Source organism: Gopherus evgoodei, chromosome 7, assembly GCF_007399415.2.
Source record: "Gopherus evgoodei ecotype Sinaloan lineage chromosome 7, rGopEvg1_v1.p, whole genome shotgun sequence".
NCBI classification, from domain to species: domain Eukaryota; kingdom Metazoa; phylum Chordata; order Testudines; family Testudinidae; genus Gopherus; species Gopherus evgoodei.
Genome location: NC_044328.1, coordinates 85,504,105 through 85,527,163, shown reverse-complemented (window position 1 = coordinate 85,527,163; position 23,059 = coordinate 85,504,105). Strand labels below are relative to the sequence as shown.

At 47.5% G+C, this 23,059-nt stretch overlaps 1 protein-coding gene across 1 annotated transcript in view; it reads right to left on the bottom strand.

Annotated features, from left to right (window-relative positions):
* The window catches only part of TWF2 (twinfilin actin binding protein 2), a 75,972-nt gene that overhangs the window by 10,311 nt on the left and 42,602 nt on the right, over positions 1-23,059 (bottom strand). The window contains 3 exon segments of the mRNA XM_030568689.1: positions 7,273-7,377; positions 10,602-10,697; positions 13,225-13,403. Coding sequence (XP_030424549.1) covers positions 7,273-7,377; positions 10,602-10,697; positions 13,225-13,403 — 380 coding nt within the window.

Sequence of the window (23,059 nt, the reverse complement as noted above, 5' to 3'; positions counted from 1 at the left end):
TTTGCTTCCTGCATGTCTGAGATATAATTTGATCCAAGCTTAAGACCATGGCTGGCCTGCAAGCTGCATGGTATTTCAAACTCTAAAAATGAAATCCTATTTTGTGACTGTGTAAGCAGTGTTCAAACCCCCAAATGCTTTCACTTTTTTTAGTCTCCCCACTGCATTTAAAAAGCAACCTAATAGCAGCTTCTTATGGACAAAAGGAAATTAGCTGTTTCCATGCATTTCACATGAGCAACAGAATAGTCACGTAAGATGCATGAAAACATTCGAGGTCTCACACCTTATAAGAAGTTTCCCACGCTTTCTGCAAAGCAAACATGCACAGAACTCATCCTGTCAACATGAAACCCATGGATATTTTGCTTCTATGAATTCTACAAAACACAATTATATCTACGTTTCTCATTTCTTTTTGCCTACATCCTCTTCTGGGCTGTGTGCTTTACACTTTCTCAGCCTGAAGCCTTCAGTCTTACCTTCTGCTGATTCAGCCTGATTTTTTTTTTTTTTAATCCCTGCACCTTGCAGAGTGGTTTGATGTGTTCCAGACATTTTTTACATAGATAGTCTTGTACAGACAATTTTTGCAGAAATGTTTTAAAATAGCATGCAAATTGAGCACGGATTTGAAAGTTAACATGTCTGGCCTTAGCAGCAAGAGACTCAAACTGTAGTTTATCCTACTGGAAAACCTACTTTGGCTTGGGCAGCAAACTATACTATCGCTTGCCTTTCTGATGAGAAAACGGTCACTGAACTATCTGAGAAGCCCACACAATCTCTCACCTCTGCTGTCACCACAGATCTCTATCAATGCATTAACACATTCAACTAAGCCCTGGTCTACACTGGGGAGGGGATCGACCTAAGATACTCAACTTCAGCTATGAGAATGGCATAGCTGAAGTTGACATATCTTAGGTTGACCTACCTCGTGTCCTCATGGTGCGTGGTCGACTGCTTCCGCCTCTCACCGCAGTAGAGTACAGGAGTCAATGGCAGAGTGATCAGGGATTGATTTATTGCGTCTACATTAGACATGATAAATCGATCCCCCAATAGATTGATCACTACCTGCCAATCCAGTGGGTAGTGTAGATGTACCCTTAGGCTCAGCCTCTGGCTTGTTCACCTGTTCCACGGCCCAACCTCTTGTCCTAGAGCCTTATTTCTGTGGCTGACATCCTCCCCTTTGACTAGCAGCTCTGTTGCTTTGCTCACTCCCTTCACCAGCCACTGCCTTTGAAGAGATTCTGTTTTCTTTGCTCAGCAGCTGAGCCCTACTTCTTTGACAAGAAGCTACGTGCTGTGTCTGGAGGTCATTGTCACCAGACAGGGTTACTTGCTTATCCAGCACTTCTCCTTGCCCTAGGTTTCTGGGCAACAAGACTTTCCCAGTCTGAACCAATGAACCAGAGCTATGAATGACACTGCTGATGCTGGTTTGAAATTATTTCAGTGACACAGGAGGACTTATGAACAACAGGTGAGGTCCCAGAAGACTGGAGAAGGGCAAATATACCTATCTTTAAAAAGGGGAACAAAGACGGCTTGGGGATTACAGACCATAGGCTTAACTTTGGAACCTGGAAAGATACTGATCAAAGTTATTAAACATTCCATTTGCAATCACCTACAGGATAACAAGGCGATAAGGAATAGCCAGCATGGATTTGTCAAGAACAAATCATGCCAAACCAACCTAGTTTACTTCTTTGACAGGGTTACTTGCTTGTGGGTGGGAGACGCAAGCAGTAGACATGATGTATCATGATTTTAGTAAGGCCTCTGACACAATCCCGCATGACATTCTCAAAAGCAAATTAGAGAAATGCCGGCTAGATGAAATTACTATTAGGCGGGTGCAACAACTGGTTGAAAGACAAACTCAAAGAGTAGTTATCACAGTTCACTGTCAAACTGGAAGGGACATACCTAGTGGGTTCAGTCCTGAGTTCAGGACCCATTTGATATTTCATTAATGACTTGGAAAATGGAGTGACGCATACGGCTCCGAACATTTGCAGACCAAGCTGGAAGGGGTTGCTAGCACCTTGGAAGACAGGACTAGAATTCAAAATTGGTCTGAAATCAGCAAGTTGTAATTCATTAAAGACACCTGTAAAGTACTTCCCTTAGAAAGGAAAAATTAAATGCACAACTACAAAAGGTAATAACTGGCTAGGCAGTAGTACTGCTGCAAAGGATCTGGGGGTTCTGGAGGAACATAAATTGAATATGAAACAGCAATGTGATGTAGTTGTGAAAATACACCCCAGAATATGAGCCTTAACTGGACTATCATTATGTAAGACATGGGAGGTAATTATCCTGCTCTACTCAGCACTGGTGAGGCCTCAGCTACAGTACTGTGTCCAGTTCTGGGTGTCACGCTTTAAGAAGCAGACAACTTGGAGAGAGTCCAGGCAGCAGCAACAAAAATGATTAAAGGTTTAGAAAACCTGCCTATGAGGAAAGGGGCATGTTTAATCAGGAGAAAACAAGACTAGAGGGGACTTGATAAAAGTCTTCAATATGTTTAAAGATTCTCTTATAAAGAGGATGGTGAACAATTGTTCTCTGTATCTAGTGATGGTAGGACAAGAAGTAACTGGCTTAATCTGCAGCAAAGGAGATTCAGGTTAAGTATTAGGATGCTTTTTAACAATAAGGATCATTAAGCACAGGAAAAAGCTTCAAAGGAAGGTTGTGGAATTCCCATCTTTGGAGGTGTTCAAGAACAGGTTGGACAAAACACCTGTCAGGAGTGGTCTAGGTTTTCTTGGTCCTTCCTCAGTAAAGGCGCTGGACTAGAGGTCAATTCTAGCCCTACATTTCTGATTCTAGGAAGCTGAACACCAAACCCCACTCCTGGCACCTACACCACCCTTCTATTTATGGAAGTTCGTCTAATTGTGAAGGATCCTCAAGAATGAGAGTTTTTTCCAAACAGATTAATGTAAGAATCACTTGAACCCACCTCCACCCCCCGAGAAATATAGCCACCTCAGAGGTGAAGGCACAGCAACACTACACAACAGATTCGGATCAGATATTATTCAGTCAGTCACACATGCATTGGAACAGAACATGAACAGAACAGAGATGCATTTGAAATTGTATCTACAGGAAGAAGGAAGAAACACATGGGAAACAGTGTGGGTCACAACACACCCCAAATCCCCCCCTCCTTTTTTTTTTTTTATGATAACAGTGCCCCTTGTCACTTACAGAATTCTAAAGAGTTTAATAATTAAGTTTTGTGGAATTTGTAGTCGACTTTTTCCTGGTGGACTGTACAATCAAGTCCCAGCTACTACTTATAGCTGCCAGCCTTGATCTTTAATTTACACATTTTCTTTGTGCTCCAGGATCAAGAAATTCTCCATGCCTAAGTCCAGCCCAGCTAGCGCTCATGAGCAACCTGACATAGCAGTGGTACATGTGATAAAGACAAATGAAGGAAATGATTCACCATCAGGATTGCAAATTACTAATGAGTAAAACCAGATACATGTAAATGCAATGCAATAAGTGCAGTTACCTGGCATTATGATCAGTGTTCCCTCAAAGGACATTGTTTTTTAAATTTGTGTGGGTGGAGGAAGTCAGGAATTGAAGTTCTGGGTCCCAAAGCAAGTGTACTAGTCACATTGTATGTGGATACACACTACACACCTGTTCCCCAAACATCTCAAAATGCTTTACAAATATTACATAATTCAGACTGACCCCCATGTGGGACAGAGTATTAGGCCTTTTTTAGTAACAGATAAAATGTGGCTCAGAGGTAAAGTCAAGTGTTCAAGCACACAGAGAAGAAGTGAGTGACAGCTGGAAACCAGGAGGCAGATCCTGTGCTAACCACTAGACTACCCTTCCTCTCTAAAAAGAGAACGGTATCTAGATCAATGAGCCAAGGTACAAGTGCTTTGGGAGCCATCATTTTAATTTCCTGGGGTTTGTGTCTTTAAAAACCCCAACCAAAACACCGCAGTGACTACTTACTTTCATGCAGACGGCATTTTTTGCTGTTGTTCTAATATTTCAGTGGTTCAACTTTAGAATTCTACACAAGGGACATTGTATCCTTAGAACGTGAGTTGTGACACACCATGCACCTAGCAGGACACTTATTGAATACATGCCCCATTATTCAATGGGGAAAAGCAAACATCAAAGTCAGCAATCAGAAGACGAGAATCAACAGGAGGCACTTACCTGGGCAGCTTTATCCTGCAAGACACACCCAAAAGCACTTAATCCAACAACATTGAGCAAGCCAGTCAGGCAAGCATGACAGAGGCCAGAAGGAGAGGGCGCTACATGCAAAGCTGCAGAGCCAATACTAGCTTGATGCTCTCGGAACACACTAGCAGCAGGACGCGCTCTCGTTGCCTCCGCATTTAGTACAAAGCTAATGCTGATCCAATTCTCTCACTAAACTATATTTGCTTCTAAATCAGCTTCTCTTCTATGTATTTAATGAGAGATTTCTGCTTCCCTGATGGAACCCCTTGTCTCTACCTGTTTGTCTATTACACATCATCTGCAGGGGGTCTTGATGCTATTTACTGCACATAAAGTCACATGTTAAGAACACCTTTGGCATCAGTTCCCATCACCCAATACAGCTGTCCCCTAACCCCCAAGAACAGAAACCAGACCTAGAGAGACCAATAATTAAGGGGCTCCCAGCATCCTCAGACTAGGAAAATGGAGCACAAGCACCAGGCTCTAAGAGCTACAAAACCTGGGCTACGCTGAACTCCCAATGGGAAGGATTACCAGTGTCACGGCCCCCCAGAGAATGCCACGCTACTGCCTCCTGATAAGCTCCAGGCTGCGGATCAAAAGCTACGTGAAAGGGGCAAGTCAGAGATATTTAGGGCTTTATAGATGGAAATCAACATTCTGAACTGCATCCAGAACTGACATCCTGTTCACTACCTCCACATTTCAGCACCAGGTTACAGGGAGAAGTGGCCTGACTCAGGAGACAGGATTCTCTTTGGAGCATGTCAGCATCACCAACCCATCAAAGGCAGGCTGTAGCAGAGCTGGGAGCCTGATGTCAGGAGTAGGGGAAGAAAAATCAGAAACACTGATAGGTACATTTTAGCACCAAGAGTACTACTGTAATAGATCTTATCTGACAGATGGGCTAGAATCTCAAGTGCTTTAACTGAACAACTCGGTGAGGGTAAAGCAAGGTCTCTTCTGGAGACTGTACCACAAACTGATGTGCTGAGTGAAAGAGCATGATGCTCAGGGGGACAGAGGTCAGACACCCTCTCAAACTAAGGATTACAATACAAAATGTGTGTGTGGTGCTGAAACATACTATAGTCTGGCTCCAATCCTACTGGAGTGCTAGAGGGGAAAGGAGAAAATTACTCCAGGGGAAGAGGTGATAAGTGTGTGTATCTGGAGAAAGGAATAGAAATGGGGGAGGTCATCAGGATTTGTATAAGTTCTGGAATTTTACCTGGGCTGAGCTCCCCAATCTCAGCAGCACCCAGACCTCAAGATGCCTTCAACATGCCCTGCAAAGCTCAGGCAGCTGAATTCAACCCTGCCTGGTCCACCCATGACCTGAAGGAAGAGGCACAAACATTTGAGTTTTCAGAGGACACAAATTTAAGGGAGCAGCAAATGTGGAGGAACACAGCGAACAAATCCAGACTGATCTGGAGAGATTAGGTTTATGGGCTGTGGGAAGCAACAGGGAAGGGAACAATGGGACCAGAAGCCGATTAGCGACTGCAAATCTGTAACACTGATGTCACCACTCTAACAGAGACTGGTTTGAAATAAAAATCTGAAGGGAAGACAGACAGGTGAAGTGAAAAGCAGAAAAGTCAGAAGGCTTCTCCCCACAGTGCATTGGTACAGACTGAAGAGGTAAATATCTGAGTATGACAAGATAGACTGGCTGAGAGATCACTGGCAGAAGAAATCGCCAGCCTTGCATCCAACACATAAATACTGGAATCGGATCATGGTTGTTTTCTGCACCTCTTATATAGGGCAGGCTTCAGAAATAAGACAAGTAGTTCTTATGCTCCCTACTTATCCAGCCCTGCCTCTCAGATCAGCCCTCCAATAATGCCATTGTTTATGGCCTGCTTGTCTCTCTCTGTTAAGTCTTGGTGCTATTTTTATGCTGCCTCCTATACATGGAATGTTCCCCTTATCCCACAAGCCGCTATCCACTGAATGAAATTCCTCCTGAAATCTCACTCTGCCAGGATGTCCTCCATAAGTGCATTAATAACATTCGCTGTCTCTTCCCTACATTATCTGCATGCACATGCCCACACACAGAACCACCACGAAGTACAGAGACCAGGAAAGTATCCACTTGATCGTACTGCTGTCATCCCATTCCTCCTCGGCCCAGTCCCTCCTTTTGTTTCACATCCCTGCCCATCATGTCACACCTAAAAGTTTCAAACCGAAGCCCCTTGTGACAGGACTGTCTTTTCAGGAGGTGCCTAGTACACTTCTGGGTGCTAAAAGAGAATGGTGTCAAGCACATTTCAGAAAAAACATGGCTGAAAATCGTTTCTTCCTGCCCTTCCCCTGAAGTACAAGTTCTGGGTTCTGCTTGATAACAGTGCTAATGTCTACAGCAGTGTTCAGAATGCAGCTTCCTGTTCTGCTTTGGATGTTAAACCATCATTTGCCAACCAACTACAGCAGGGGAAATGAAACAGAACTGTGAGCAAACGTGTAAGCATATAAAAGGTTTCAGTGAGTTTATTTCGTGCATTAGTTTTAAAGAACACAGATGGCAAATTTTGCTTTCAGAGATTTAGCCAAACATAAAATGGCAGTTGTAGCTTTAAAAATAAAGGCACAAAATAATTTAAAGTGAAACTGGCTCAATTACAAGGTAGCTTTGCCATGTTTTGCTTGGACCTTTCTGCTTTGGCTACTGGTATTTTTTGTTTGAGTCTTTCCTGTCTGTCTCCCTGCACTGGCTGGGTGTGGCTTCCACGCCAAGGCCCACACAGAATCAGAGTGTCACACACAGTCCATCTCTCTGCCAACAGAGGTCTAATTCCCACAATACGTTTGCTGGCATTTTGTAGAGTCTAGTTGTGTATATTCCAAATGAGGAGTAAGCCAGTCTTTCCCTAGAGAGGCTACTTCACAGCTTAATGCATCTTGCTGTCTGGAAGCAACAGCTCCCAGCTTTAACTGTTTTGCACCCATTGCTGATACAAATCCTTTTCCCATCTCTCAAACCCAGCCTCTCACCTCATTAATGCGGATTTGCTGGAGCTCCTGTTCAGCTGCAGTCAGCGGGGCTGGGGCAGAGCAGGACGACACATGCTTCTGATAGCCGCTTAGTGAAATGTCTTCCTGCAGCCACCAGACAGAAGTGAGAGTAAATGTCATTAGCATAATTATTACAGAATGAAGATTGCTCCCTCCCCTGACCACAATGTTCACCAATGCATGAAATAGTGATGGCTTGAATCTGATGCCAGAGTTGCCTTCTCTTGTGAATGTCTGAGGCTGGTAATTGCAAAGAGGATCCTCCTTGTTCTTGGAATGTTTTTGGTTTGGCCTTTGCAGTAAGGGGCAGCTATTCGAAGTACTGCTATAGGATAGGTGTCAGCCAGCTCAGGACAGGCTACAAACAGCCAGCTAGTAATGGCCCGTTGGTACCAGATTAGACTAATTCAGGATGCCCACACTGTCCAGAACGGAGTGACTGGTGATGCCACAGAAACCCTGACCTTATTTTTGGTTGTGATCCTTTTGGTCCACTCATTGTTTTCCTCATTACATGCTGTATGAAAAGATGAACAGATATGGAGAATCTTTACTAAGTGCCAGGCTGGCTTAGTGGAAAATCATTTTTTCCAGGCTTATCTCAGCCCTTGTGTCTTCAGCTCTCCTTTTTGGGGACTCCAGCATTCAGGGATTCAGGCACCACCTTTACCTGCCCTGTTGCCTAGTCCCAGATTCATAGGCATGACTTTTCAATCTGGCAGGACACAGCAGTTTGTTACAGGAGTGGGTGGGTGAGACTGTGGCCTGCGTTGTGCAGGAGGTCAGACTAGATGATCACAATGGTCCCCTCTGACCTTGAGTCTATGAGAGAGGAAGAGAATGCTCTTCTGGAAGTTCTATACTACCTCTGCTTTAAACTCTCACCACACAATACACTACAATATGATCTCACATGGTTCCCCAGATTTCTCAAGGAAGCACAGCACAGCCTGTAAACAGGCATTATAGGGGCTCCACATTTTTGCCCACTATAACAGGGGGGCTACTTGATACAATAACAAAAATCACAGAATGAGGCTCACCTATCGGTCTCTCAAAAGGGTCAAATCTTTGAGTGCTCAGGAAGTTCTCACTCTTCCCAGGAGAACATGACAAAAGGACAGTGATCCAGTCAACATGGGGTATCTTTACAGAAATGGCAGATGTGTACACACTACTGCAAGCTGTGTACACACCTCAACTAACCCATTATTACTATTAGCTCCATATAGCAGGGTAACACATTCTGTAGAGTAGAGTAGCACATCCATTGTGGCACTATGACCTATATGAAGATGTAGATTTGATCCCCGCTCAGGAGAACTTACAGTCTACACCAGTTGTAAGGGTTTGTCTACACTGGGAAACTTTACCAAACAGTTATTCTGGAATAATTAATATGATATGAATAGCTACTTCACTGAAGTGTCCAAGCATAGGCAAGCCCTAAGTCTTCTAGAAGTTAAACAAAAATCTTAACTAACTTTCTCCACATTTCAAATAATCCCCCATCTGGAAGTGGTTTCTCCTTCCAGCTACCTGACTGCAACAGAGTTTACAATCTTGGCAAATCTGTGGCAGCTGGAGATATTCCATCTATAACAGGTCCTTATCCCAAGCTCTAGCCACAGAAACAGCTGACCCACAGAATGCAGGTTGGCCGATGCCAGCAATTGCAGATATTCCCAGCTCACTAAAAAGTGAGCTCCATCCCCCATCACGCCCCTTTGGGAAAAAATCCTTGAAAAATAAGCCATGTTGGAGCATGCTCTGAAAGTCAGAAAAACGTGGGCTATGTTGGATCACGATGGGTGGTGGCTATTAGCGCAGGTGGCTGCAGTTAGCAAACAAGTTTTACTGTATAGCAAGTCTGCACAACATGTGGCCCACGGAGGCTCACTGTGCAGCCCACGGCGGGGAATCAAAGGACTATCGGCCGGGATTCAAAAGGCTCTGAGCTGCTCGCAGCAGCGGGGAGCCCAGAGCCCTTTAAATCTCAGCTGCAGCCGGGATTCAAAAGGCTCTGAGCTGCTGGCAAGAGCTCTGGGCCCTTTAAATCCCTACCCCAGTCCCGCTAAGCTCCAGGTTTCCCCAGCCGCAGGAGCCCCAGGGCCCTTTAATTTGCCCCCGACAGCTCCAAGTCACCTCTTCAGCTGGGAACCCCTGGTTGGTTTAAAATCAAGTATCACCTCCGCATCGCCAACCTTCCTTTTTGGCCCACAGCTGTTTTGGTGGGGTGGTGCTGGGGAAGGAGGATTTGTTACCACAGGGCTGGGCAGCCCTGGGGTGGGGTGTTTCCGCGGGGCCCAGAGGTCCTGGGGGGCGCTGTTTCCGTGGGGCCGGGAGTTTCGGTCCTCAGCTGTTTTCTTTGGAGTAATGTGGCCCTCGCCGTTTTACGAGTTGTGCAGGCCTGCTGTATAACAACCTGGTTTCATTTATTGAGACAAGCTGCCACCTTGTGGCGTTATTTAAAACAGCACCTTTATAAAACATCCTGTACATCCCCCCTGCCCATCTTTTCTATAAATGTAATAATCGGTTTTCTTTGATGTTCCATTAGATTAGCAGAAAAGAAACCTTCTCTTCTGCTTAGTGCCAAGGGGCAATATGATTAATCATTTTATAAATGATTTCTTCATTCAAACAGAGCAAGGGCTAAGGAAATTGCCAGGATAAGCCTGAATGGATAAAGATACAGCCTGTAGGCAGTGAAGAGGTTAAAGGAACCAGCTCTCTCATGAGTGAGCAGAGTGAAAGCAGCCTGTTCCCCAGCTGCCAAGGTAGTGACCCACACAAATCACAGCACCCGCTGATGAGCTGAACAGGGAAGGTCAAAGATCTGAATCAATTTCACTTGTGTGCAAGTACTTCAAGAACAGAGTGCCTGCAGGCGCTCCCCTTCAACCTTAAAAGAGCAAAGACAGACTCTAAAGAAACAAGGACAGAGAGCAGTAACAAAGGTGGGAAAAACCCAGTAGTGATCCAGGAATATTTTAACCCCCCGTGTGGTATCCCAGGCAGTTTTGGCACTGGTTATTGCATCAAGCCTGATCTACACCTAAAACTAAGCTCAACCTAGCTACAGTTGCTAAGAGGTGTGAAAAATTCACACCCAAGAGACACAGTTAAACCAACCTAAGCCCTGGTATAGGCCCAGCTAGGCCATCAACCTAGCTCCCATCTCTCAACGGGGTGGATTTACTCCAGTGATGGAAAAACCTCTTCCTGCTGCTGTGTAGCCATACCCTGAGATGTTAACCAGAAGGTGCTGTGAGCTTGCAGTCCATGGCATGAGCAGGTGTCCATACCTTAACTGTTCCAAACAGCTCATCCTTTATGTGTCCTCCTCCAAATTCTTTTTTCACTGTTGCTCGGGTCGCTGCATACAGCATCTTCAGCCTAACCTGGACAAGTAGAGAGTGAACAAGATCTATTCAGTGAGGTAGAAAGTTTAACAGGATCGGAATCTGGGCTCCTTCCCTCTGCTAATTCAAGGGCATCAGTTCTGCAGCTGCTGCGGTGCTAAACTTCTACCATTGGTGATACTACAAGGCATCGGAGAAGACAGAACTTCTCTCATCAACAGGAATCCACCCCTATCTGTCAGCAACTGCACCATCAGGACTAGGCAGGCACATTCACTGTCTTACGATGCATTCCAACAGAGTGCCCTATCAGTCCAGGGTTTCACTTCCACACAGCTACAGAATTAGTAATGACAGCTGAGACCGACAAGACATCGAGATGCTAGTCAACCCAGTTCAAGAACTTTACTGGCATAACAAGCCATACAAATGTTTCCCCTACCTTTAAAGGGCTAATCTCTACACACAGATCATTTCTAATAAGTGCTCCAAAATTGTAGCTTGCAGTTGGATTTCAGTACCCCGCTAAACTGGATCTTTTATTTGATTGATCTCCCTGTTTAAAATTCCACTTTAAAGCAACAGGCTTGGTTTTAATTGAAGCTCATTGTTCATAATCTTACCACATCTAACTCCAGAGAATAATTTCTCCAGGCTGTTTTGGTTGCCTCTTGTCTTGCACTTTGAACCAGAAACAAATTGCCTTCCTCCCCAAGCCTACACACACACCCCATCACAACCAACTTGATTTCTTCTGTCCATCCCACATAAGACTGCTTTACTAGCCTTTCCCTCCCCACCTCACCCCCCCCCAAACCTGCCATTAGTCAATGGCCCCCATTACAGAAGAATTTTGGATAGTGCTCTGGACATCCCAGAATGGCTTAAATGCAGCCAGTAGTCATCTTACCATAAAAGCAGAACCTGACTCAGTAGCCAGTGGCTATAACAGAAGTAGGATCCTGGCACTCCTGGGGGAGAAGGGTTCTGTAGTGAATTTAGTTCTGGCCAGCACAAGCAACAGCAGTGACAGTTTTAATAATACCATGTAGCCTCTAGACTGTTCTTTTCACCAGTAGATCTCAGAGCACTTTACAAAAGGAGGTCAGCATCATTATCCCTATTTTACGGATGGGGAAGCAGAGGCCAGCGTGATGAAGTGACTTGCTCAAGGTCAGCCAGCAGAGCTGGGAATAGATCCCATATCTCTCAGGTACCGTCCAAGTGCTCTACCCCCTAGGCCACGCTGCCTCCCAGAGCAATCTGCTACTGTGATTCAATCTTATTTCATTCTAATTCTCTACAGCTGGCTTGTGATGACCTTGGGTTAAGTCACCAGCTGTCACTTTCCCTCCTCTGAAAAGTGGGAATGAGAATACTTATCTTACGGGGAGGGGGCGTAGGGGGGAGAGATTTGGGCTTCAAAAAATATTAGGTGCAACAGGGTCAAGTACAAACACTAATATCTTGACTGACCACCAGGTGTCACTGTAGCACTAGAGTAAAGTTTTATTTTTTGTGGCATTTGATGTGTGTTCATAGAGTAATACAGACTGGTAATTGGAGAGGGTGTACAGGAGAAGGAGTCTGGCCCACACGCTTAGGGTCTAACTGATTGCCATATTTAGGGTCAGGAAGGAATTTTCCCCCAGGTCAGATTGGCAGAGATCCTGTGGGGTTTTCACCTTCCTCTGCAGCGTGGATCATGGGACACTTGCAGATTTAAACTAGTGTAAATGGTGGATTATCTGTCACTGAAGTCTTTAAACCATTATTTGAGGGTTTCAGGAGCTCAGCCAGAGGTTAGGTGTCTGTTACAGGAGGGGATAGTTAGGTTCTGGGGCCTGCAATGTGCAGGAGGTCAGAATAGATGATCATGATGGTCCCTGCTAGCCCTGAAAGCTGAGTCAATCCTGCTGTAAAACTCTGCCTGCATGCGGTTACATGTCAGATCTCAAGTAAAGCAGGACTGGGCTGGGTCGTGACTTGGGTGGCCAGAGGATTCTGCAGGTAGCTCTCTTCCCTCAAGTCAGTACCGGATCGACCTGAGCAAGCTGGAAGGAGACATTGCTGACAGGAACAGCTTGCAAATGACACCTAAAGCTCGGGTCTTGACCCCTCATGGTGGCACTTTTTGCCAAGTAGGAGTGTAAAATCTTGGCCAAATTTCCTCATGGATAATTACATTCCATTCCCTACATTCTCCCTACAGGCTGGATTCACTCCTTGCCTGTATCTGCCATGTAGTTTACAGTAGTCTGTTGAACAGTAGCCAAGCTTTCCCCCAGAGGAGAACTGATGCGCACAGCTTTACACATGCACGCTACTGAACAGAGCATTTGCAGAGCATGTTAGGGTCCATCTGGCTAACCAGTGCTACATGGAAGTTAGATGATTAGCTCTGCTAAGCGAGTCTTCAGAAAAATGATACACTAACCTTTGAACAATTCCAATAATTAGTCCTTAAATACAGCTTTCCACTCTCTACCCACCACACAAACATTCTTGCGAGTGCCAGGAAAATTACAACCCTGTAAAGAGGAATTGAGAGAGACCAAAGGCTTACAGGAGAACTGTCAGGGGACCAGGAGATGAAGAGCCACTCAAAGCCCTGTGCATTCTGGGTGTCCAGCCGGTAAAGGATATAACATGGCTGTTGTTCATCCAGCAGCGGCAGCACGAAGGAGTCATAGTCTTTATCCCAATGGTGAGACAGTTCTTTGTAGGCTCCCAGCACTAGCTGCTCTGAAAGCAAGAAAAGAAGAACTATGAATTACAAAGCAAAGATTAGCACAGGCCATGGGGCTGCATGACTCATTGCTTTGCACAAGATCTCACAGGTGGGAGAGCAGAGAATAGGGCTGCAGCATCTGAGCTCTCAGGAGTGCAAGGCATTAGAGCAATCTAGAAGCTATTCCCTTATGTGCTTTAAAACGTGGGGTGACCGTGTGCTCTCAGAGCCTCTGGGGGAGCAGAGTGCATAATACCACTTCCATAAACATGTGCAGATGTCTCAAAAGTCCCACCCACTAGGAGGTAAAGGGGAGGAGCAACGTTACATGGGATGGCAAAGGGGCTTGGTCTACCCCATGCCACGATTTCTGAACACAAAATTAACACTGGAATATGAAGCTTTTACCATATCAGGAGAGCAGGGCTCAGGAGTTGCAGCTCCAAACAGCTGGACTAGCTACCTGTTGCATTAGAACAGGCACCAACATGCTCAGGTTTTAAATTAATCCAAATGGCAACTGCTCCGCATCACCTTCTGCATCCATGGTGTCTGCTGTGCTGGAACATGCTCGGTGGCTGCCTCCTCCCAGAGACCTTCCCCACAGCGAGATACAGCCTCACCCAGTCTCTCAATGAGCGCACATTACAGCAGGCATTACCAGGGAGGAAGACAAGTGGGTGATGCTGCCATCACCAGGGCTGAGGAGTGGGCACACAGGCCAGTGCCAGCTCCTCAGGGAGGGTGGAAAGGCTAGGATACCGCAGCCCCACTATAGGCACTGTGGGTGTGTGGCCAGCACAGACCAACACAACTTGTGCGCCTCCCAGCTACAGGAGGCCACTGCATGCTGCAAGGAACTGATCTGTCAGCAATCGCACCAGCTGCTTCTCCACATTGCAGAGCAGTTGATTTCCAGGAGGCCCAAAGGCAGGCTGGAATCCCATGCTCAGCTAAGCTCCCCTGGACTCTCCCCTCTTCCAGCTGCTCCTCTTACCCATACAGCCTCCCTGGCAGACGTGATGAGTGAGGCTCTCACGGGATCCCCCCTGTGTGATGCTACCAGCGTTCTTCAGCTCTGCAGACTAATCAATATGTGTGGATAGCTTCCTTCTCCCCACAGCCACCCAGAACCCTTCCTGCCCGCTATTCCCACTCCCATCCAAGCTCAGGTTCCCCACCCCTCCTCTAGGGTCCTGTGGTCACTGGTCCAGTCTCTAGGTTTTCAGCTGAACAACTATGGACATGACAGAGGAAGGCAGCAAAGAGTCTGGGTCTTGTCCCTATCACAAGCCAGGGCTGGCAACACATTCTCAGAAACCTCAACATCCCCTACGATGCAAAAAAGGGAGAGAAAACACCACTGAAATACGATTGCCAACATCAGCCACTTCCTGCCCTTAGCCTGCTGCTGTGGCTTTGTCCAAGCACACGTACTACCATCTAGGGGCAAAGGAAGTTATGGGCACATCTCGCTGACGCAAAGGGCCCTGATCTCGCCGCCACCATTTTGATGGTGCCATAGTGCCACGCAGGGCAACAAGCCACCCTCCTGCGCTTCCTCTTCCTGCTGAGCTTGTCATCAAGGCTGATGCCACACCACACAAAAGGCATCCAACGTGCTTGGGAAGGAAAGCACTGAGCATGCAGGGGAGGAGGAGCAGGGCAAGGCACCATTCAGGAGTGAGAGCCAATGAGATGCTAGCTCGTAGAACTGGTGTTTCCCTTCCCCATTCAAACACCTTTCTGCTGCACTGCAAGGAGGGTGACCCAGGGGCCATGCTCAGGGCAGGTAATACTGGGGAATCAGTGTAAAGGAAGGGTTGGAGTGTGCAGGAACACACTGTCCCCTTGTGCTCACGGCATGACCACATCTTCACATGAGCAAGGCACAGATTGAGGAGAGGTGCTGGGAAGAAAGGCAGGGTGGGACCCACAGATCAGCTTTCATGTAGTAACTCCAAGTCAGACCCCAACATGCACCACTAGGGCCTTCCGAAGCAGCAGGGCTTCAGCAAACAGCCCCAGCCAGAGCCCTTAGGGAAAGGGCTCACATGCAGCTAGGGAGCATTCCTGAGCCCTGCAGCCATCCCTGGAGAGAGGTGATGCTGCCAGTGTGTAACAATACAGTGCGTGCAAGAAAGCAGGGACTGTCTTCTCAGGGCCACAGCCGCCCCAAGGGGCAGAGCAGTCTCACCTGGCAAGCTGCAGCCATTCAGTCCCTAGGATAACCCAACCCCATCAGACTCACAAGTCGAGGAGCCTTTGTGTTCCAAAACAAACGATATGCTTGTGGCTAAACACAGTCCACTAAGTACAGGGTACTGGCAGGTGGTGAGCCAGAGCGCGAATGGGAGCACAGAGCCTGCAATTTGCACTTCACTCATGCCCAGACCTTCCAAGAGAGGCCACAAACAGTTTTCTGTCTTTTTTCCGGCTTCTTGCCGCATCCCAGGACAGTTCCCATTGGTTTCAATGGGAATCTCAAGTCAGTACTGGCTGAGGGAAGATTTCCAGAGATTTCCATTGCTCCTTCATCCCGGGCTCCAGTCACTTAGTGACGTGCCAGGGCATTGTAAAGTTCCCACTCATGCTGTGATAACCCTGGAGACGGGTTTCCCAGAAGCTGAAAGCAAAGCAGCCTCTGCAGGGTTGTCAGGAAGCTGGGAGTTGGATGAACACAGCTCCAGGTGGAGCAGCCTACCTGCTCTGCCCCCAATATCCTTCCAGCACTTTCCCAAATAACCACCATTGATATCCCATGGGCTGGGGAAACATGGCCACAGGCATCTCTCCTGTGTCTTGGGATTCCCCAGGAGGATCTTCAGAAAGCCACCAAGGAAGAAGGTGGAGTGCACCTCCTGAACACCACAAGGGTAGCTGGTGAGGGGAACACACCCGGGTCCACCCAGAAGTGCCTCCTAATCCCTGGTTTCAGAACGCTGGGGCACTCAAACAGCCATCCTCTAGGGATTATGGTGCATTGCTGCTAGGGGACCTAAGTATGCTCCCAAGCTACTGCCTGAGCAATTGTGGGGAACCTCTCCATGTAGGGGTTTGGGAGACAGTAGCCTATGCCAGGTGGGACATGGATGAGCCTGCTGGATTGAAGAATGGACCCACAGAAGGGAGCCACCAAGTCCAGGAGGATTAGCAGGAGCCCTGAGGCTCCCACCACCTTTGAAGATGCCCTATCTAAAGCGACAGTTAAAGGCTATGCTTGTATAGGGTTTGCGCGTCTCCCCCACTTCCCGTCCCACTGTACAAACATTCAGCCCCCGCATGTGCACTGTCAAACTCAACGGGACTGGGTTTGAGGATAAATAGGGGTTTCATACAGCCCTAATTTCCACCTACCCTCTTCACAGCTGCATCCTTCGGCATATAACCCCATCCCACATATCCACTGCACTTGACACTCCAAGGGACCTAGCAATTACAGATTTTCTCTTGAAATCACAGGAATTCAAATCCAGCAAAATGTATTCCATTTCTATCATGCACCTCAGAAAAACCAAGTCCAGATTTCCAGAGCCATTTATAGACACACACACACACAAATAATTTCTGCACACATATACTAAAACTGCTTGCAAAACAGCAGTCGTGCAACTACGCACTCCTTTGGCCTGTGAGTTTAGCAGTCCTGGACTCTCAGTAAGTTACAAGTGGCACCATGACACAGCACTGTTAACACGTGTGTGGGGGCGAGGGAGAGAATATTAAGTGAACAGTTACCCCTGCAGCTTGGCCCACATCCAGTGACCTTCAGCTCATCTCCAATACATCACTTGATTCAAAACAAACATGCTCATAGTATAGTTGGCTCTTGCTTCTAATCAGGAAAAAGAAGCTTTCAGGTTTGCAATCAGCTCTGCTGTACTTCTCCAGCAGGAGTCATACAGGGCCGCCAAGAGCGGGTTCGGGCCCTGGTGGAAAAAAAGGCGGACCAGCTAAACAGAGCCGACAAAGCCAGGCCCTAGGCCCCCTTCTGGACAGCTGGGCCCCAGTAATTTGTACCGGCTTTCTGCCCCCACCCCCCACCTCATCAGCCCTGGGTTCATGTGATCTGTAGGGTCAGGTCGGCAGATTCCCAGATTTCCTTTGCTTGCAGGGGGCAGGCACGTGTGTTCCTCAGCCTTTAGCCTCCTCATCCACGTCTCTGGTACCAGGCCATCCTCAAACCGCTTTCCACCACAGCTGAATTAATCATGCACACACAAACCAGCAATCTGTTCTGCTGCAGTTGCAGCAGTCGCAACTCAACCTGTTTGTTCCCAGCTGGCAGATCAGTGGGAAGATCTCAGGAGAGCTGAACGTTTCCCTGAGGAATGGCACTACAGCAGGCCTGCACAACATATGGACCGCAGGCCACATGTGGCCTGCGTGGGCTCACTGTGCGGCCTGCAGGGGGTGAGTAGGCAAGCAGCAGGGTGAGGCAAGCCAATGGCTGGCCGGCCAGCTGGTGGGTGGGGCAGTGAAGAAGCCAGTGGCAGGCTGGGGAGTGAGGGTGAATCGGCGACAGGGCCAGCGGCAGGGGGAGCAGGCAAGCCGGCAGTGGACAGGTAGGTGAGCTGGCAGCGGGGGGGAGGGGTGAGTAGGCGAGCTGGCGGGCGGGGGGGGGCAGGTGAGGTGGCAGAGAAGGCAGGCTGAGGAGGTGAGTGGGCAGTAGTGGGGGGGCTGAGGAAGCAAGCAGGCGGGCAGTGGTAAGCTGAGGAGGTGAGCAGGCGGGGGAGTGAGTAGGCAAGCCGGGTGGGTGGGGGGCTGAGCGGACAGGCAGTGGTGGGGTGAGGTGGCTTTATACTGGGCGGTGAGGCTGCGAGTGGTGAGTCGGTGGCTGACCTGTTCTACTGATCTTGTCTCATAAAAATTGATCTTTTGCTGCTTTTCTCTGGCCTGGGGGTTGTCCCAGTGCTGCAAAGAGGGTGTTCCAAAAGGAAGGTGCTTGCTTCTAAACCCCCCCCCCCCAGGTCATCAGTATGTCTGGTCTTCTCTAGTCAGCCCACTTGACAAGTTTAGTTGTTCTTGGTCTGGCTCCCAGCCCCTTTCCAAGGGTTGCAGCTGTCTGGAGGTGCTGCCTTCCATGCCTTCCTAGTCACACTTCATTCATTCAACAGGGCAATTGATTACAAAGTGGGGGGAAAGATCTTATTCTACTTCTAGCAAAAAGACATTTTTCTTTTATCTTAATTATACTACCTTAGGGGCCTGCTATAACATTACCACCAAGGTTCAATACCGCTGTTTCGGCGGGGCGGCCCTGGGGAAGGAGGGTTTGTTTCCGCAGGGCGGGCGGCGGTGAAGGGGGTTGTTTCAGGGGGGCTGGGCAGCGCTGGGTGGGGGGGGTGTTTTGGGAGGGCGGTGGGTTTCAGCCCTCAGCTGTTTTCTTTGAAGTAATATGGCCCTCGCTGCTTTACGAGTTGTGCAGGCCTGCACTACAGCAATAAAGAAGTCAGACTGGGGAGAACTACTAGGGCATCTATCCATTCACCCACCCCCTTCCGTCAACACAAAATTGTTCCCCACAGTAGCGTACCATCCAGTGCTTTGTCCAGCCTCATGGCAAATGACTCAAACAATGGCCAGCCCCGTTATCTCCTCCAGGAGACTATTCCTCAGTCCAGCAGAGCTCCCCACTATATCCTCTCCGATATTCAACCTCACTTAATTTCATTCTGCTACCCCAACATCCCTCCTGGGTATCAACACCCTTTGCCCTACTGACAGATGCGCAGTTCCCACTTCGTCCTGCACCCAGGCCGTTTGGTTCCTTCCTCCTGAATAATCCCTTCGCGCTCTAATCATCTGTGCTGCTAAGACATCCAGCGTCTCTGGAGGTGCTCGCGAGCTCACACACACACACACACACACCCCCCTCAAGTCTCTAAAGTACATCTTTCCCCACAGCAACGAAGTACACAACTATCAATAGTACAAGATAGAGGGAACACACTTCACATGCAGACCTGTCTATCTGAGCAACTGTCTCTATCCCCAGATAACCAGGTTCTTGTTTTAACACAGCTCCACCCAATTCGTATGAATGAAGAGAGCGGGGATGGGGAGGGGTCCAACAGGATGTTCTCAGAGAAGGGTCCTGGCTTTGGCATTTGTTTCCTTTCCCTTGCTTTGCTAGAACCTGGATCAGGGAAGCATTAGAACATACTGCCAGACCCACCTGTATTGCCCTTAAAGGTGGGGTGCTGATGACTGGGGGCTGGGTGAAGGAGAAGGGAGTGTTTGGAGTTGAAGAAGGTCCCACCCTTTAAGTTTTACTGGCATTGCTCTCTCTGTGAGAGAGTTTGCTTAATAATTGTGTTGTGGGTTTTATTTAATTTGACTCCAAAACAGACAAGTGCACCCCACCACCTCATGAGGAGCTGATGGATTTTACTGGTTACACTAATACTGATCCTAACATAAAGTGGAGAACAATTCTGGATGCCAGGTCAGGCAACCAAGAAGATACAGCAGGGAACGGAAACCATAAGCAAGTACAGGCCAGAGAGCCACTGCCAATTTCAAATCAATGGAAATTAGTCCACTAAAAAAAAAAAAAATCAGGTGTGGCTCATTTGGGTGCTGAAATTTTAAATATTTTTTCAAGTTCCATTTTTAGACTTCCTAAAGGGCTTTCTGCCCCTTTGGAAGGGACTGAATGCAGGTCAGTATACTCCAGTCCAGGCCTACATCCTCTCTGGGCACATCTCTTCCTGCAACTTCCTCCATTTCAGCTCTGCAGCAGCTGTCAATGGTGAACCCCTTCTCACAGCGACTGGGGTCCAGCATGCCTAGGAATTCCCACGGAGGAGCACACAAGAGTGAGGTCACGGTACTACCACAGGAGAGACAGTGCAAGTGAGCATCACCAGTGAAATGAATGATAGGCAAAGGGCTGGCAAATGCACAAGCTCAAAGAATCCCTTTCTGTTATAGCAGTCGTGGGGACAGAACTTTCAGCTGCGAAGTGTTTTTTTGGATGGACAGTGCCCCTTTGACTACTTCTGCTGGCTCCAGGAGGAGACGCCACATATTCTGAAAAATTCTGCATTAACTCAGAAAGAGAATGGAGAGATTGAAAATGCAGAAAAGGAAAGGACCAGGCCAGCCCTTCCTTGGTCCCCATGAGATGGGGGGCTCTCTCCCAGCAGCAGTTGTCCACAGCCTCAGACAAAGTAAACAAAAACACATACTGACAGCACTCACACCCTGTAACAGCAACCAAGAAAACTACCTGGGCACATGAGACTAGATCAGACACAGAAGATCACCAGTGCTAGGCAATGTGCTATATGGGTCTCTCAGGTTAAAGACTGTCCTATCACAGAGCCTGATCAAGAGCCCACTGAAATCCATGGGAGTGCAGCCAGTTTGGGTAGCGAGTGAACCTGAAGTGAGGCTAGAGACTTCAGCCAGTGGGAGAAGCAGCAGACAAAGCAAGGTCCTCTGGACAGTCATAGAACTTTCTCTGCCAGGTGCTCATTGGCTGTTTGTTCTGACCTTCTCCCTCCCTCCTTGTCCTTTCACCTCTGCGTCACATCTCCTGCCCTTACCTACAGGATGGTGACAGCAGATAAGAGGCACCTGCTGTTTGGTCTACAGGGAGCACCTCCAAACTCCAGACGCGCAGAGGTGAAGGGACAGACACCCATCGGGCAGCACAGGATTTGGAGGGCTGTGGTGGGGACTGAGTATGTAGGATCCCTTGTCTGCCTCTCTCTCGTCAGAAAAATGGGTTGTACAGGGCAATTTTTTCCCTTTAATTTGAAGACCAGCTCTCCGGACAGGTAGCTCCATCAGTCGAGTGAGACCCTGCTGTCTATGCAAGTGCGAATAGGCAGGAACATGATTAGAAGTTGTACAGTGGCTGGGACTTAACGATGGACTTCTGTCTGATTCCAGGGACACCTCAGTCCCATCTACACTGCCACTTTCACCATTTAGTAACCGGGCAGGGACAACAGTGTTGGAATTGAGTCTCCTGGTTTGGTTACAGATGTAGCGTAGACTAGCCTGAAACTCCAAGTGTTTAGGCAGCAGAAACAATCCTGAAGAAGAAGCCATTCCCAGGCACCTGTCAAACAAACATGGGTGTTTCCAGGCTTGAAAGGAAACTAAGCCACAGGAAATCTGGTCAGGGAGAACAGTGTATTACAAGTCAATTTCCTTAGGAGTCTTGATCTCACCAAAAACACAATTGCCAGTGTCACTAAGAGAAGACATTTCAGGTGCAATTCTCTAAAGTGCTCAGCATTGGGCTAACTCTGCTCCCATTGAAGTCAATGGTAAAACTCCCATCAATTTCTAGGGCAACAGAGCTACATGGATGCTGAGTGTTTCCTAAAACCTCACCCTCTGTTTCCATTAATCCTTGTTTCTACTGGATGGATTTTGGGGGCAAACAAGACAGCACCGACTTCCAACTATTCAGAAGTCACGCTGTCCCTGATCCTTGTCTCACCTTTAGGAATTGCCAGCGAGCATTTAAACAAGCTGTTGAAACAGACAGATAAGAAAAAACTGGTAAACCGATAAGTATTTTAGCTTCAAACTAGCACAGCATATAGGCCTGAGATGCACAAGATCTGAACTGTACAAAAAAAAAAAAGTACCAATTCTTATGTCACTGGTCAGCAAGTAGCTACTGCCGTTACTAATAAACTGTTTATTCTGCAGGTGTTACTCTGGAGAACTATTTTAGTAGGAAAAGGAGAGATTAATTTATCAACCTGAAATGGCCTACAATTAATCGTCTGCTACAGCAGCATTTTAATTTCTCTGCAAAATTAACCGACAGTAGGTGGGATTTTCTAAACTCTGCACATGCAACCATCCACCCAATGTGCACTGCACAATTGTCACAGATAGATATGTAAATTGAGTCGCTTAGCATGCAAGCAGCCAGAGAGATGCATTTGAGGAGTATCTGCACACTTGATAAGATTAGTCCATAGGTGTGACTGCTGGCAGAAACCTCAGTTTTCTCTGAGCTCTCTCTCTGCTTTGATGTTTTAATGATGCCCATGCTAATTTCAGTCCCTGCTGTGTCAGTTTGCCTTTCCTGCTGCTGCTGGAGGAGTCTCTACCACTGCTGCAGTCAGATGCATCACTTATCTTCCACTATTTACCATGCTTCCTTCAGTTGCTACAGTAACTAATGTGATGATTTGCCATGCAAATCCATACTATTATCTTTGTTCCTTTCTCAGCTTTAAAAGCTTCCTTTTTCTCTTAAGATCGCTCCAGTCTAAAGAGAGAGACCAAAAAATGAGAGCAGACTTAGGGCTGGGACACTGCATGTTTTTATGATTCACTGGGCCTCAGACTTAAATAGCTACTTCTACCTCCCAGACTGGCAGCTCCCCGTCTCCTTCCTTCCAACCCTTAACTGCAGAAAAGCTGCGTGATTCCACCCGGGGCCCATGGCATGGCAAAGGCAGGCAATTAATCATGCCGATTCTTACAGAGAAGATTTGAATCATCCCCTCAGTATAATGTTCACTACTAGAACCCAGCCTGGAAACCAATAGGTGTGTATTAACTAGGGTTGCCAACTCTGACTAAAGCTATTCCAGGACATTCCTTCTCCCACCCCCCAACCCCCCATGACAATCTCATTTTCTTAAAATATCCTATCAAAATCTCCCAGATTGCTTTCAATAGTCACGGA